This window comes from Ziziphus jujuba, chromosome 1 (assembly GCF_031755915.1).
Source record: "Ziziphus jujuba cultivar Dongzao chromosome 1, ASM3175591v1".
In the NCBI taxonomy this organism is placed as follows: domain Eukaryota; kingdom Viridiplantae; phylum Streptophyta; class Magnoliopsida; order Rosales; family Rhamnaceae; genus Ziziphus; species Ziziphus jujuba.
This window is the reverse complement of record NC_083379.1, coordinates 34,578,265-34,595,587: the sequence shown is the minus strand read 5'-3', so window position 1 is coordinate 34,595,587 and position 17,323 is coordinate 34,578,265. Positions and strand designations below refer to the sequence as shown.

At 33.3% G+C, this 17,323-nt stretch overlaps 3 protein-coding genes across 4 annotated transcripts; all 3 read right to left on the bottom strand.

Annotated features, from left to right (window-relative positions):
* Window positions 1-162: 162 nt before the first annotated feature.
* On the bottom strand, window positions 163-905 carry LOC112490557 (putative disease resistance protein At1g63350). Its single transcript, XM_025070508.1, has 2 exons — window positions 732-905; window positions 163-543 (listed from the first exon to the last, which is right to left on the bottom strand). Exons 1-2 carry the CDS (start codon window positions 903-905, stop codon window positions 163-165), a joined length of 555 nt encoding a protein of 184 aa, XP_024926276.1.
* A 2,342-nt stretch (window positions 906-3,247) lies between these two features.
* LOC112490559 (disease resistance protein At4g27190) lies at window positions 3,248-6,157 on the bottom strand. The gene has a single exon (XM_025070509.3). The coding sequence runs from the start codon at window positions 6,155-6,157 to the stop codon at window positions 3,248-3,250; it is 2,910 nt and encodes a 969-aa protein (XP_024926277.3).
* Window positions 6,158-12,062: 5,905 nt separating this feature from the next.
* On the bottom strand, window positions 12,063-16,385 carry LOC107429924 (disease resistance protein At4g27190). Of its 2 annotated transcripts, none has more exons than XM_016040707.4 (2): window positions 15,880-16,385; window positions 12,063-15,183 (listed from the first exon to the last, which is right to left on the bottom strand). In XM_016040707.4, exon 2 carries the CDS (start codon window positions 15,168-15,170, stop codon window positions 12,213-12,215), a length of 2,958 nt encoding a protein of 985 aa, XP_015896193.3. In that variant the 5' UTR covers window positions 15,171-15,183; window positions 15,880-16,385; the 3' UTR covers window positions 12,063-12,212. The 2 variants fall into 2 exon arrangements, with proteins under 2 accessions (XP_015896193.3, XP_015896185.3); XM_016040699.4 differs by having other exon boundaries at window positions 12,063-15,193; window positions 15,880-16,384.
* Between the last annotated feature and the right edge of the window lie 938 nt (window positions 16,386-17,323).

The following is a 17,323-nucleotide window of genomic DNA, read 5'->3' as shown; positions in this document are numbered from 1 at the left end:
GTTTATACCTGAACTGCAGCTGCTCAATTATCGTATTTCCAGTGTCATTAGGTCCTTTCATGGATGTCCTTAACTCTTGTAATGCAGTCCTCATTCGTGATAATCAGCAACACCTTTTAGACCTCCTGCTATAGTGAGAATGGCAAGAGGTAGACGTCCACATTATTCAACAATTTCATTCACAATTGGTTCCACCTCTGGAGTGCCTAAAACATCATGACCAACTCTATCCATGAACGACTTTTCTGCCTCCCTTTCTGTTAGAATCTCCATTCGAATGCTTTTACAATTCATACCACGACAAATATTGAGAGACTGAGTTGTTAATACCAACTTGCATCCATTTCTGAAAGTAGGTTCAGGGATTTCTACCTCGTCCAGAAAATAAACTTCCCACAGATCATCAAGGATGAGAATGTACCAACTCTTTTCACTTAGTGATGCAAATATTTTTGCTGCTCTGGTTGTTTCATCATCATATTTTGATATATCTAGATCCAACTTGCAGGCAATTGTATTTTGTAACTTGATAATGTTGAAAGCCTTGGATACAGTTATCCAAATTACATTCTCAAACTTTCCAAAATTTTGTTGTTGGTATGTTTTGCTATAATCATTTTACCTATCCTACCCATTAAATGAACTATTTTACCTATCCTACCCATTAAATAAACTCCAATCTTTCTTTTTCATCCATCAAACATGTCCAAAATCTCTTCCATTTTTCTTACACATGTTTTTTCCTCTCCAAAAGTTATTGTAGGCAACATGTGTCCATTTTGACGATCAACTTCCACAACACCATAAGGAAAGACACCCTTTTGGTAATGTGTTTCCACTTCTATTATCTTCTTGAAAACAGTAGTTGCAAGGCGTGTTCTGCAGAAATAGTTCCCTCTTTCCATTTTTTGTTTAATAGTTATTATTTCTTTTTTGATATTTTCAGTCTTTTCCAACAAAGTTGAACTTCTTTCTTTAATATAATTTTTGGAACAAGCTCTGCTCTTTTTCTTGCTTCAATTTCTTCCTTTCACTATTTAATTCTTTTTACTTTTAATGAAAATGTATTCATTGATTCCTCTATGACCTCTCAAATATACAGCAAATGGAGCTACTACCAATTTAGAAGCTCAACAATTACTCCTACAGCTCCCTCCATTTCGAGTTCCTTCCTACAAATTAATGAACAACCGAATTATATAAGAGGCCAATATGCCTGAATTTTATTAGAGAATTGATCATGACAATAACAACCATTTTAGAGGTATGCTCTACACTTTTTTCCAAGATATATTATATCGATATTCTATATGTCGTACAATGGAGAGCCATTAGATAGGTAACACACAAGTACCTTTTTTGACTATGAAGCTTTTTAATGTGTAGTTTCCTTTGTTAATCAATCTCAATTGCAATAGAAGATTATCCAAAAGTGTCAAGAGTAGAAAACACTACCACGAATGCTACAATGATAGAACTGAATACAAATTGATTTTCAAATTAAGTAAATATTTGTAATCTAGATAAGATTATCAAAGGAGAGTTCAGACAGATAAATAGAGAACACTTTTCGTAAACTGTGATCATGGATTTGGATAAAATACTACAATAAATTAAACCAAACTGATCATCCTATCTATGTCTCACGGAGATTAAGGATCGAACATAGGCACACCTTTGGTTTCAAAAACACACCCTTATCCTCAAATGCTTTATATACAATTAGTCAACTGTAAAACCAGTTAAGCACTACTTCAGGGGAATAAATTGGCTTTTGCACCTTCTGGTAAGAATTTGATAAGAATCTTAATTAAAGAGAATTGGAACAAGAAATTAATAGTTATATAACAAAGTATGCAAACCACCCCTTGGGAACGAAGCCAAGAATAATATATAACAAGTGCAAGAAAGCCACATTAACTTAGACTAACTAATGAAGCAAAGAACATATTATAAAAGATTTAACAAAAGAAATTAATAAAGAAAAGAACCTTATTAATTAATAGTAATAATATTGAATCCAAGATTTTATAATCACAAATATATAAGAAATTGATGAGCAAGCCCCCTCACACCCACACCTTTGAATATGTACTCCTGACAAAAAAAAAATATATATATATATATCAATTGATATTATTTTCCTTGCTTTCTTATCTACTTTTAATTATCCAGAAGTAGATATCCATGGTCACCACCAGGGTTATCATGAGGAAACTAGTATAAGCTTCCCACTCTCCATTGCTTTCCAACCATATCAGTTGTTAATTAATTCCCACATGTAAAGCATAATTTACTCCTGCATTAGGCAGAGGAATTCCATAAAACGTTCACAAAGTCGAACAATTTAATTGAAAGGTAACTTCATTTTAGGCCCCTTTCTAACTTCCCTCAATTTCAATCTAGCCTTTATTTTAAATGCTTTCAATTAAGCAGCCAAGTTTTTATAGGATTGGCCAAGTGGTAAAACCACTTAGTATACACGTGCAGCTCCTGAATTCAGCTAGACTTAGGTGAAATCTCCCTCTCCTTTAGTTTAGAAACTTACATTTTAGGCTTCCCCCCTCCAATATGTATTAGAAAATAATAAAAAGATTGTTCAAAATAAATTTCTTTATTATTATAAATCCAAATGCATTATTAATTTTAATAAAAAATGAAAAAATAAAGTTCTCCGAATATAAGAGATAACAATGCAATATCCACATTGAAATGAAAAACTAAAATTCAGCAACTGAACTTGAAGAAATTTAAAACGGAAGGCATACATTTGAAGCACATATTAACGACCAAACAAAAAAAGTAGGAGATATTGTTATAGAGAATTAGCTAAGAGCCCAAGACAAGCCTGAATTGTAGTCTCTTATGTTACTCTGCATCCTAAGTTGAATGTGTTTTGCAGACTGAATGTCATATCGTTCTTGTGTACTGCCAACCTTTTCATGGTTTCTTGAAAGATACAACGAGGAGGCACTGAATGAAGTGAGAACCGATTTAGCAAGTTGCTTCTTCTTCTTTATCCAATACCATGTATACAACAAATCAGTGCATTTTCCTGGTGAGAAGTACCCCATAGAAAGTTTTAATTGTCCAAAATTTAGCCAAAGGATTTAGAAAGAAATACTAGCAGAAACAGAACAATAAAAAGGGACAACATAAAAGAATGTTTGAGAGTGATTCCAAGAGGATAAAATGCCATGAATAATTGAACGATAAGGACTTTACCTGGTATCAGACATTTCAGCATTCAACTGATCCATATGCAGAAGGGTTGAAGATAATTTCTAGCCTCAAGGTGATCCCATTCCAGTGATTCCCACCATTCTTTTTTGACATAGATCTTCTCTAGAGAACGAGGGTGCAGTTCCACATCAAGGAAAGGGATCCTTCTTACATTTAAACATTGAAATATGTAAATCTCTTGGAGAGAATCAACAACCAGTGCTTTCCTACTGTTGTAGAGAATCTCTAGTTCTGGTAGCAGCCACAATTTTAAAATCTTCAGTTTAGGTAGGTAGAATTTGCTACTACCACCACTTTCTCCTTGAATTTGATCTTCTTCTTCATCTTCATCAGGTGCTATGATTTCCACCATTTGCTCACAGCGTGAGACATATAACTTCTCCAGGTTTTGGAGGTACACCAACAAGGAAAGCGTGAACAATTTCTTTATGTTTGGACAATATGTTACTGAAATTTCTCTGAGAGAGGAAAAAGTTTGAGGAGGACGTAGAAATGATGCTCCTCTCTCTTTCAGCACCAGACCACATAAGTTCTTGAGGTAAAAAAGACAGATTGATTCAAGTCTTTGAAGAAGAGGATCGGTGCAAGAAGAAGTAAGGACATGCTCTATCCCAGCACAGTTGAAAATACTACAAGCCTTCAACCCAATTGCATTCTTTAATGACGAAACTTCACATAAGCTTTTCACGTCATGACACTCTTCGAAACGCAGGAACTCCACATCTTCGGGGAGCAGAAGACGGTATTCTTCTGGTATGCTTTCATTTACGTTGCAGTTCTTCAGAAACACAATTTTGTTGTATTGGAATTCATCATATATGATGTTAAATCCCACCATAAGAACATAGTTGGAGGGTCTCCTCTTGCCTAACAATTTCACATAACTATTAAAGAGATTGATATCATAGAGAATCCAATTCAAAGTCTCCAGTTTTCTCAATGTTGCTAATTCTTCTACTTTCACTTTTGCTTGAAGTTCAAGGAACTGGAGAGAGAGTTTTGGCAGAATACTACCAGGTATGATTTCTAGATATTTGGTGCTGAGATTGAGGTATCTCAGATTGACCAGCATTTCTGTACCTTGTGGAACTTGTGAAATTTTTGTGTCACAAAAATCCAGCCTCCTTAAAGCCTTGAGATTTGCCAAAGATGGCAGTTTATTCAGCCTCCAACATTTCTTAAGCAGCAAGGCAGTGAGATTCACCAATTCAGATATTGATTCGGGCAGATATTCGATATCTGTATAGGATAGATTAAGAACACTGAGCGCGTTCATATGAACAAAGAAACAATCTGGAATACTTGTTAGCAGTATATTATTATTCAACCACAATGTTGAAAGTCTAGGACACCTTGGTGATACACCAGAAGAAATACATGAAATCTTGTTGCTCATCAAAGAAACCCTAGCAAGATCCTCTGCCCAATTTTCTTCATCTGGGATTTCTTCCAATCCTGCTCCAGCTTCTATCAGATATCCTGGATTTACACTTGCAATTTGGAGTGCCATGCTCCTTATCAAATCATGCATCTTCACCAAGTACGTCCTTTTATATTCGCTAAGCCAACCTTCTAATAAACACACATTTTCAAGCTTATTCAGCATACTATGTCCCTTCTCAAACTCTACTTGTCGAGTTTTCATTCCCTCTATAATTCGTTCATCGATCAAATGTTGTATCAGCTCATCTCTGGGAATTTCGTAATCTTCAGGATACAGTGCACAATATAGGAGACAATCTTGAAGTTTCTTATCATTTAAGCGATTATAGCTGAACTGCAATTGCTCAAGGATCCTATTTCCAGAGTCATTAGGCCCTTTCATGGATGACTTTAACTCTTGTAATGCAGTCCTCCATTCACGATAATCAGTAACACCTTTTAGCCCTCCTGCTATTGTGATGATGGCAAGAGGTAGACGTCCACATTCTTCAACAATTTCATTCACAATTGGTTCCACCTCTGGAGTGCCTAAAACATCGTGACCAACTCTATCCATGAACAACATTTTTGCCTCCTCTTCTGTTAGAAGCTCCATTCGAATACTTTTACAGTTCATACCACGACAAACATTGAGAGATCGAGTTGTTAATACCAACTTGCATCCATTTGTAGAAGTAGGTTCAGGGATTCCTACATCCTCCAAGCGGTATACTTCCCACAGATCATCAAGGATGAGCACATACCTTTTCTTTTCGCTTAGTGATGTATATATTTTCGATGCCCTGGTTGTTTCATCATCATATTTGGATATATCTAGATCCAACTTGCAGGCAATTGCATCTTGTAATTTGATAACATCAGAGGCCTTGGATACCGTTACCCAAATTACATTCTCAAAGTTATCTTTCTTTTCTAAAATTCGATTGTTGATATGTTTTACTATAGTCGTTTTACCTATCCCACCCATTCCATAAACTCCAATCTTTCTAACTTCATCATCCAACAAGCTTGTCCAAATCTCTTCCAGTTTTCTTTCAGATGTTTTCTCTACTAATGCTGTTGTTGGCAATATATCTCCAGGTTGAGTATCAACTTCCACAACACCATCAAGAAAAACACCCCTCTGATAATGTGCTTCCACTTCTTGTATCTTTTCAAGAACAGTACTTCCCAGGCGTGCTCGGCATAAATAGTTCCCTTTTTCCACTTTCTGTTTGATAATAGTTATTTCTTCGTTGATTTTCTGTGTCTTTGCCAACCAAAGCTCAACTTCTTTCTTTAATTTTGTTTTTGGAACAAGCTCTGCTCTTTTTTTGGCTTCAACGTCTTCCTTTCGACAATTTAATCGTTCTAAGTTTTCATCAAGAGTTTTCACGTACTCTTTAACTCCTCTATGATCTTTCACACATTTGCCAAGTGGAGCTGCTATCAATTTTAGAAGTTCAACAATAGCTCCTACAGCTCCCTCCATTATTAGTTCCTAGAAGATTAATCAATAACTCAATTATACATGCAAGACCATTTATGTTGCATGGCTTATTGTATATATGCATGAGTTTTATTCGAGAATGATCATAACAATGAAACCCTTTTCAACTATTAATTAGTGAACATGCATAGAGGTTGTCCTAAATTCTTTATGTTGAAAAATTTGTTATAATGAATATACAATTAGTAGAATTTAAAGTACTAGGAAGTTTTATGTATTTTGTCCCAAAATATACGATGAATCAACTAACGAGGTAAGCAAGCACCTGTATTAATAATTACAAAAACATATGTAATAACAAGACAAAATTTAATTGATAGCAAAATTTATTGAAAAATGCAAAACTATGACTCAAAGATCAACCAGAGTGTTGTTTATCTCCTTACTTCATTAATTATGGTTTCTTTTTCACTTGTTTATTTGTATCTTCACTAATTACAGAAACCAGATCTGATTTAAGAAGGATAACATTATTGATATTGAAATCCATCAAATTTATTTATTAATCTCTGTTACAAGAGAAAATTATCCGAAAGTAATATAGTGTGAAAAGACTAAACAATTTGTTGTATAAATAAAACATAAAAAGGGCAGTTGAACAGTACTCAGACAGACATAACTAGTGAATATTTTGCTTTAGGTAAATAGTAATCATGGATCAGGGTAAATTAATACAATAAATTAAACCAAATTGATCCTATTTCTCATGACAAATAAGGCGGCAGATAATGACAGGATTGAACATAGACGTACCTTTTGGCTTCAAAAGCACACCCCCTTAACCTCAGATCTTTTGTGTACGATAAATCAACTTAAAAACCAATTAAGCAGTAATACTGCAGGGTGGCAAATAGGCTTTTGCACTTCAAGGAAAGAATTTGATAAGAATCTTAGTTAAAGAGAAATTGAACCAAGAAAATATATAACAGAGAACCCAAACCACAACTTGGAAATGAAGTCAAGAATATCGACAGCTACAAAAAAGCCACCCTAATTTAGGTTTAATAATGAAGGGAAGAATATTTTACATAGATCTTTTTTTTTTTTGGGTTCCTTTTTTTGAGAGAGAAACATTTTCTATAGATTAATCAAAAGAAATTAATTAAGGAAGCACCTTAGTATATAATTAATGGTAGTATAATCAGCACTATATTTCTTATCTTCTTTTTCCTTGCTTTCTTAGCAATTAATCCAGTAGTTTATATATATATATATATATACACCCATGGCCACCACCAAGATTATCCTGAGTAAAGTAGTAGCTTTCAAATAATTTTGATTCATTTCTGAGGATCAGTCGGTAATTAATTCCCATATACAGGTATAATTTACTCTTGCACAAGGCAAAGGAATGCCAGAAAAGCATTCACAAAGTCGATCAGTTTAATTGAATATGACATTTTAATGAAATTTAGCTTTAATAATTTTAAATTGTATGGTTAAATATTGGAATTGGAGTGGTTCTTTTGACTGACAGATTTGAATTTGTTAGTCACAGCTGGTGACCAATTGTATAAATTTCTTCTTTTGCTGCAATATACAGCAGCAAATGCTACATTGTTGGGAGCAATTGCACGCCTTAGGAGTTATGCAGTGAGAGAAGCTTCAGCATCCTTTTCTGGCAGCATATTTTTTCTTTTTTCTCTCTTTCATTGTATATAATTCTTTACTTCAAACTGTTGCTATAGCTTATATTTAATAGACATGCTTAATAATGAAAAGAAAAATGTTATTTGTCACAGTTGGAGAATGATTATCTATGAGACTTACATATCATATAACAACTTAAACGATTATCATTAAAAAGTTCATTTTTAAAATTTTATTATAAAAAATAATAAAATGAATCAACTTTAATTGTGTATAAGACTTCTCTTTTGGACTGAGAAATGCACGCTTGTATTGGACCAATTTGTACATAATTTTTTTCTCTGATTTAATACAAATTGGGATATTAAACCCTACAGGGCATATAGAGAAGTCGTACTTACTTTCTATAATTAATTTGATCGCCTTAGTGTATATATATATATATATATATGTATAATAATAATGATGATCTAGCTATTATATATCAATTGAAAATTTTTTAAAAAATAATAATTTAATTTGTTATCAGAGTCAACTATTTAAAAAAATTTAAATTTTAAATTCAACAATTACACCTATTTAAAGGTTTCCAAAAAAAAAAAAAACAGTGTTAAAAATAAATAAATATATATATATATATATATATATATATATATATATATATATATATATATATATATATATATATATATATATATATGTAGAGAGAGAGATTCTATGATGAGGTCTAACCTGATCAAAATAATACAATCTAAAAACGTGGGAAAAAGGCTAACCATTGGATTTCAACTTATTCAATGAACGACTCAAATACTTTACTGTCACACGTGAGAAAATTGCAATTTCAAAAAAAATTTCTTTATCCTTTCCGCTTTAAAATATTTTTTTCTTTTCCATTCGCACAACTGTTTCATACAAACTTTACAATTTCAAAATTCCCAAATAAATTCACCATATCTCACTATTTCAAAATTTCCAAATAAAATCCAATATCAAAATTTTTCCATGTGTTTAGACCGTACTATTTTAATCAGGACCGACCTGACCATAAAAGACTATATATATAAATATATATATTTCTTTTTAATTTAAATTATATTGTTATCTCTTTTTAAAAAAAAAATTGTACAAAACCACCAAATTTTAGTGGGAGTTTGTGTCCTATGACTTAGCTCAAATTTGGAAAAAGTTCACACCACCAATTAAAACGACATGAATTTACATAAAAGTTAGATTTGACAACATATTGTATTATATCATATTCGTGTTGTATTATATTTGTGTTAAAATTAGGTTTTCATGTTGAAATATCCAAATCTAAACTCGTTCATTAAATTATTATATAATTTTTTTATCCAACTCGTTAATATGTTAAACTTACTTACAAAAATATATTTTAAGGAAAATAAAAAATTATTACAAAAATATTTAAATGACTGCAATTAATAAAAAATTATACTTGATTAATGGTTGATACTAAAAAAATAATTATAATTACAAAGTAAATATTCAAAAGATAATACAAAATTAAATAATAATAATAATAATAATAACGTACAAACTGAAAGTTAAATAATAATAAAAAAACTACTTAGTTCCCGTTAAAAAAATAAAAAAGTAAAAATAAAACGCACACACATAATACATGTACTGTACATATATATATAAACGAGATTTATATCAATGTGATTAAATATGATGTATTAGGATTTAACACCAAAATAGAATATTCATGATATAAAATACATAAAAACATAATTGTATAATCAATTGTTTATGGTCAACATTTTCTTTTAAGCTAAAATGTATGATTTTAAAAAATAAAATAAAAAAATAAAAAATAAACTAATTCATTAATGGATAACAAGTGGTCCCGCAGATTCAATCAATTAGAATCCATTAATACAATGAGTCATCTGTTATCAACCCAACTTGTCATACACTAATCTAAATTTTGAAAAAATAAAAAATAAAAAAAAGTAAGTTCATATTATGTTAACAGATGGGGTGATGAAAATTATCAAATCTAACATAAATATCAAAGTCATAAACAAATTGACTAGTTATAACTCGCTTAACCATTATATATATATATATATATATATTGGTAATTTTATTATATTTAAAGAAATTTTTTTTTTAACACATGCAGTCTTGGAGTGGCATGTGATGTCACCGATTTTCTCAATTGAGATCTTTCATCTATCGTATATAGTTTTTTTTTTAATAATACGAAACGAAAGTGACAATTTAGGTCATAGTTTAGTTGAATGAAACCACTTAATTATCATATTTATGAATTTAAAAATTGTTATTTGAAGCTTTGAAAATCCCATTATTCGCCATAAGCGCTTATGATAGTCCTAGAAGGCTTCTTTTTCTTCTTCTCTTTTTTATTTTATTTTATTTTATTTTTTTCATTGGAAAAACCATTATGATATAAAGGTTGACTAATGCCTACAAACTCTAAACAAGCCCTGAGAAGATATAAAGACAGAGCTCTCCGTACACGATAATGGGCATGAAACCCGAGTCAGTGAAAATACATGAGGTTTGCAAGGCGTCTTCTCCACCAAACCTAATATTACCAGGCCACCGTCTTTGCTTCTACGAAATCTCTTCCCCTCCTAACCACAACAACATTCTCCACCTCTTCCACTCCATTGTTCCAAAACTCAGAACACTCCCTCTCTCTCACCCTCAAAACACTTCCTCCCTCTCGCCGAATACATTACTTGGCCCCCATCATTCCCACAAAACCTTCATCCATTACGCTGACGGCAGCGACGACGGAGTTCAGTTCACCGTGGCGGAGTCCGGAATGGATATGCCTAGTGAAGTCTATAACAGAAAGTGATGATGGTCGTTAGATAAAGGGAAAGAAAGAAAGCGTTTCTTGCGTTCACCGTGGACTGCCGGTTTCACTCGAACCGCCGACTCCAGCCACGTATCTGAGGAACCGCTTAGGACGACGCGGTGTAGTTGCAGAGATAGAAGACCTATTCGGAGGAAATGGAGTTAGCAGCGCTGTGGAGGCAGTCAGTGAAGCTATAAGGGTTTTGGATGATGATGATGATGAAGATAGAGTTTTGAAAGGTGCTGAAGAATGGGGATCAATGATCAGCGGTTTTCCAGGTAGCGATGGAAGCAGAATGAATTTCATTGCAGGGTCTCCATGGTTTGACGTTTATGGTATTGATTCAGGATGGGGGAGTGCCTAGGAAGGTGGAGATGGCTTGTAAATGATACAACTTGAGCTAAGTTTAACAAATGCAGAAATGGGAATGGAGGTGTTGAGGTCGGTTTGGTTTTGAAGAGGAAAGAAATGGAGGCTTTTGCACAGTGTTTGATCAAGGTCTTGAGCCCTTTCAACTTTCAACTTTCAACTAGTAGTTTATGTAATTATAATTCAGTATTTGATCTCGTACGTAACGTTTATGTATGCCAACGACATCGTACATGTCATAAGGTCGGAAGCCAAGAAGAGTATATATATATATATATATATATATATATTGTAAGAAAATAGTAAGATAGCCACCTTAAGACATCTCCATTAATGCTAATGGAGCATGCCACGTACTTGAAATTTGGAGCATGTTCTCTACAACGCAGAGCTTCTCTAAATAAAGAGATAGAATGTGTTATAAGAACAAGTGTCGAATTATATTAATCTTTATTTTTGTTCTATAAAAAATATATCATTAACTATGAATTTACCTATTTATATCATTTTCATTTTCTTAATATATACATCTTGGCAAACTTGTTAGCATCTCTAGCATTGCTCATAGCTAGATAGTTAGTATTTGACACTTTATGGATAGCCAAGTCTATTTTTTATTTTGACATTTTAGTTTAAAAAGCACATTTAAATGAATATTTTTGGTTGTTCGTCACTTCTCAAGAGGAGAGATAATGAGGCAAAATATAAAGAACTCTCTTGCCAGATATTCAATTACTAGAAGTAGGGATTCAAGACTCAAATATGCATGTCAGTATATAATTCAATTGTTTTATTAACTTGAAAGTACTAGAATTTCAACCAATTACTGTGATTGGAATTTTCAATAATTTATTTGCATAAAATCTTAGCGTTTGTGCAAGGGGATAAATGCCACATCCGAAAAATATTTTGGCTTCAGTAAACCAACCTGTGCATCTGAAGCATATTTGCCCTTGGCATGTACCAATTTACAAAGGGGATGAGTGCCAAAGTGAAAAATGTTTTGATTTTCAGTAAACCAATCTGTGCATATGAAGCATATTTGTTAATATGTAGGACGCTAGGAAAACAAACAAACAAAACAAAACAAATTCAATATATCACCTAAGTTCCACTGGCATGTATCGGTTCGCGCAGAGTAAAGTAGACAAACAAAACACTGTAAGCGATAATTGAATTGAATTAAGATAAAGTGCTATTCAAGATTATAAGATGTAGTCTTTAATTTGTTTGAAAATGACAGAGAGGTTGGAGGGCATCCTTATTGTTGGGATTATTCCATTCCAACGATTCCCACCAATCTTGTTCAACCTTAATATTCTGAAGAGAGGGGGGAGGACATGGTTCATCTCCAAGTACAGGAATCTTCTTTAGCTTTGGACATTTCTGTAATATTATTTGCTGCAGAGATACAGCCACAAATAATGCACTTTCACTGCTGTAGAAGCTCTTCAATTCTGGCAAGAATTCTAATGTCAAGACCCTTAATTTGGAGAGACAGATCAATCCTCTGGTGTCAAAGCTTGTTCCTTCCAGATTTTGATTTCCATCTTCATCTTCTCCATCCAATTCTGCTGCTACTATATTCACCATCCGACAACAGTTTTTGACGTAAATCTCTTCCAAGTTTTGGACGCTCAACAGCAACCCAAGTGTAAATACTTGCTTTATATTTGGACAATCATATATTTCAATTTTTCTAAGAGAGCAAAAAGTACTGCCTGGCTGGAATAGTGGTGAAGTACCTTTCTCTCTCAGAATCAAACTTCGCAAATCCCAAAGTCTCACAAGTTTCAGTTCCTCAAGGCTCTGAAGAAGAGGAACAGCCAAAGACGATGAAGAAAGAAAATGCTCTATCCCATGACAATTGCTGATAAAACATTTTCTCAACTCAGATGCATTTTTCAATGAAACGACATTAGATAAACTTCTTATATTGTGGCACTTCTCAAAGCTTAGGTACTCAACATCTTCAGGCAGTAAAATTGGGTACTGATTTCCAGCTATGTTTTCACTAGCATCCCAGTTTATCAAAATCACAGCTTTTTGGTACCCATAAGTCCTGCTTGGAAAAGGGTTTGTTCCCACTTGAAGTGTGTAATAGGCGAGTTGTCTGGCCTCTTTCATGGATCCAATGTATGTATTGAAGTCGTTAACGTCATGCAATATTCCCCTAAAAGTCTCTAGCTTTCTCAAGCATACCAACTCCTCTGCTCTCGGTTTTAGTATTTGCAAGCCACATAGTGGGAATACCAAATACTGGAGTCGAGAGAGTTTTGGTAAAATTCCATCCGGTAACTTTTCCATAGCTCTTGTTTGAAGATTGAGGTATCTCAAATTGATCAGCATTTCTGTACCATCAGGTACTTCTGTGATTTTTGTATTACGAAAGTCCAACCTCTGCAAGGCCCTAAGATTGGTAAGAGATGGCACAAACTTCAATCTCATACATCCTCTAAGTGATAAGGCAGTAAGAGTCACCAAGTTAGAGATTGACTTTGGCAGGCTTTCAATATCAGTGTATGACAGATCAAGAAGATTGAGCCCTGTCATATGAACAAAAAAGCAGTCTGGAATACATGTGAGCCTATTAAAATTTAGCCTCAATGTCAAAAGTTTAGGACAGATTGGAGATGCATTTGAAGGAATTTCTGATATTTTGTTGAACATTAGAGAGACCTTGGCCAGATCGTTTGGCCATATTTCGACATCTGGTATGTCTTCCAATCCTGTTCCAGCCTCAACTAGGAAATGGGGATCGGAGCTTGTAATTTGTAAGGCCATGTCCCTTATCAAATCATGCATCCTCACCCATTCATCTCCTAGAATTGATTCTTTTAGCAGGCAAACGTTTTTTAGTTTATTCAACATGGTGTGGCCTTTGTGAAACTCTGCTTGCCTACTCTTCAATCCATCAATTATTCCCTCGACAATTAAATCTTCTATTAGCTCATCTCTTGGAATATTATGATCTTCAGGGTACAAAGCACAGTAGAGAAGACAATCTTGAAGTTTCTTATCCTTCAAGCGTTCATAACTGAATTTCAATTTCTCAAGTATTGTACTTCCAATCTCATTAGGCCCCTTTGTAGGTGCCCTCAGTTCTTCTAATGCAGTCCTCCACTCACAAATATCTACAACTCCTTTCAAACTGCCTGCTACTGTAACAACTGCAAGAGGCAAACAACTGCATTCTTCAATAACTTCATTCACAGTTGCTTCCAAATTTGGTACAGATAAAACATCATTCCCAACTACATCTAAGAAGAGATTCCTCGACTCTTCCTTTGTTAGAAGCTCCATTTCAATATCTTTAGAACCCATTCCACGGCAAACAACAAGAGACCGAGTTGTCAGAAGTAACTTGGATCCATTCTCTAAAGTGGGTTCAGGGATTCCTACATCTTCAAGATTATATACTTCCCACAAATCGTCGAGGATTAGTACATATCTGTTCTTCATGCAGAATGCAGCATATATCTTTGCAGCCCTTGTTGTTTCATCTTCATATTTCGAAATATCTAAATCCAACTTGCATGCAACTGCATCTTGTAATTTGAAAACATTGGAAGCCTTTGATACAGTTACCCAAATTACATTATCAAACTTATCTTTTTTCTCTAAAAGTTGATTGTTTATATGCTTTATGGCAGTTGTTTTACCAATGCCACCCATGCCATAAACTCCAATTTTTTGTACTTCATCATTCATCAAGCTTTCACAAATTTCTTCCACTTTTCTTTTCAATGTAGTTTCTCCTGCCAATTTCATTGTCGGTAGTACATCACCATTTTTTATACATGGTTCCACAAAACCATCAGGAAAACAACCCTTTTGATAGAGTTCTTCCACTTCCTGAATCTTCTTACAGACAACTTTTCCAAGGCATGAGCGGTGTAAGTACTTCACTTTTCCAACCTTAATTTCAATACATCTGATTTCACTGTTAATATTTTTTACCTTTCCTAACCAAAGTTCAACTTCCTTCTTTAATGTCTTCCCCGGAAGAAGCTCTTGTCGCAGCTTGGATTCATTGTCTTCCTTCTGGCAGTTCAATTCTTCCAACTTTTCATTGAGAATTTTCATGTACTTATTCACGCTTCTGTGATGCTTCCAGGATCTACGAATTGGAGTTGACACTATTTTCACAAGTTCAACAAGTGGCGCTGAAAGATCCATTCACTACTAATCCCTACAAATTACTGAATATTAACATTGTAAGTTCACCATTTTTGAAGTAAGAAGAAGATTAAAAATGGACAAACCTTAAAAATGGGCAAACCACATCAAAGCTACCAAATTCTAAATAACTGAGCAACCTCTAAAGTCCTAGAATATACAGAGATCACTTATCTTTCTAAATTTGTAGCATCTGTGTATCAGTTGGGGTAGCACAAATTAACAAGAGGAAAATGAGGTATTTATATAGGTGATTTGAGAATTCTTTACCTATTTAGAACAAGCCCCTAACTTCTCCAAGTTTTGCAACAGAGGCTATGTACATATGCAACGAAAAGATCTATATACTGGTTTTGCACATATTTATTTCAATAAACTACGAAAATCAACTTGTTTATTATTAACTTTTAGATGCCAAATGGGGTAACAATATTTTACTCTTTCGTTTTGCTTCTAGAATCGATACAAGGACATCTTTTGATAACAGCTGACAAAAACTTTTGTGCTAATAGTGCCTCCCTCCCTAATTATATACTATTGTAAATAGTGTTATCACTAAAACCCACAAACCCATTTCCAACTGGAACTCGTTGAAAAGTTTTACAAGAGTGTACTGTTTACAAGAATTAATATTCAAGAACAATCAAATTCAAGCACATATAGTACGTATCAGAAAATAAACAAGTGAATCAATTGAGAGAAGATTTACCAGACAGAGGGATCGTCCTGGAAGAAACACTTTGATTATGAAAGAAAACAGAGCTAACACAGAATTGAAAAAGAGTGGAAAACCTCCTTTCCTCGAGAACATGTATAGCTATGTAAATTAAATTCAGAGCAGAGGAATCTATTTGCAAGCTAGCACTGGAGCAGATAAGTCAAGGTTTGGTAAGGAAATCTCCTGGCAGATGCTGGTGGCATTTTAAGGCTCTGATTAGAATGGTCCTCCTTATTTCTTCGAAACCCCCTGCCTTTGTAAGTTAGTTTCATCATCGTCGTCGTCATCATCATTATTATTGCACTAAAACCTCTCCACAATTGTACGGTAGCGATTAAATTAATTTTATAAATATGAAAATGTTATAATTTAATGAAGCTGTAGTTAAAAATTGTATTGTTTAATACAAATGCATACTCAATCAATCAAGTGTTACATTTCATTTGTAAAGAGTTTTATTGAATTTTTAAATATTTTGATAAGTTTATAGATATTATAATAACTCTAAAGAATAAATTATTATTCCAAACAGTTTTACATAAACATTTTATTTTATCTTAAATTTTTAATACAAAGTATCATATACTATTTTATAATATACACATATATATTATTACTACTACTACTACTACTATTATTATTATTATTATTATTATTATGATGTAAAGGTAAAGTTTTTTTAAATTGAACTTAAAAAAATTATAACTTGTTACCATATAAAATTTATTCATACTTATAACTAGATCAAATTGAGACCAAAATTTTTTATAATTACATAGATGTCATTCCAATATAAAATATCACCGTAAAGAGGCTTTACTGTACTATTATATTATTTCATATATATATATATATATATATATATATATATATTCATATACACCATCATTTTTTCAATAATTACAAATACTTACCTTTGGTTTTCGTTTTGATTGCACTTGCTACCCGACTCCTGAGTTGGTCAAACCTTTGCAAATTCTACCTGAAGTATGGATTTTTATCTCAGGACAAAATACCCTTTACTCAACAAATAATAATGGAATACCATCTGTGCAAGAGCTTCAACATGACACTTGAAATCCATAATCTCCCATGTAAACAAGAAATTTGACGTATGTCAAATTGAAATTGTTAAAGAGGGGCTACACATGGGAGAGAGGCGGGGCAGGATCCGTATCCTATTGCGATTGCTAGCAAATCACGATGTGGTGGAAAAATGATTTGATTCAGAGTAATTCGATTTGATTGGCGAAGTGGGAGTGTTACATAAACTACTACATGAGTTTTCATAGCGATTTGAGAATAATATTAAAACCAGTAGATCTTTAACGATAAGGAACAGTTGTGGTCCTTAGATCATTCTTTTATCCATTAATAAAGAGGAACATTCTCTTTCTTTTCACTTCCAACACAAACTTTTAACTGGAACTCTACC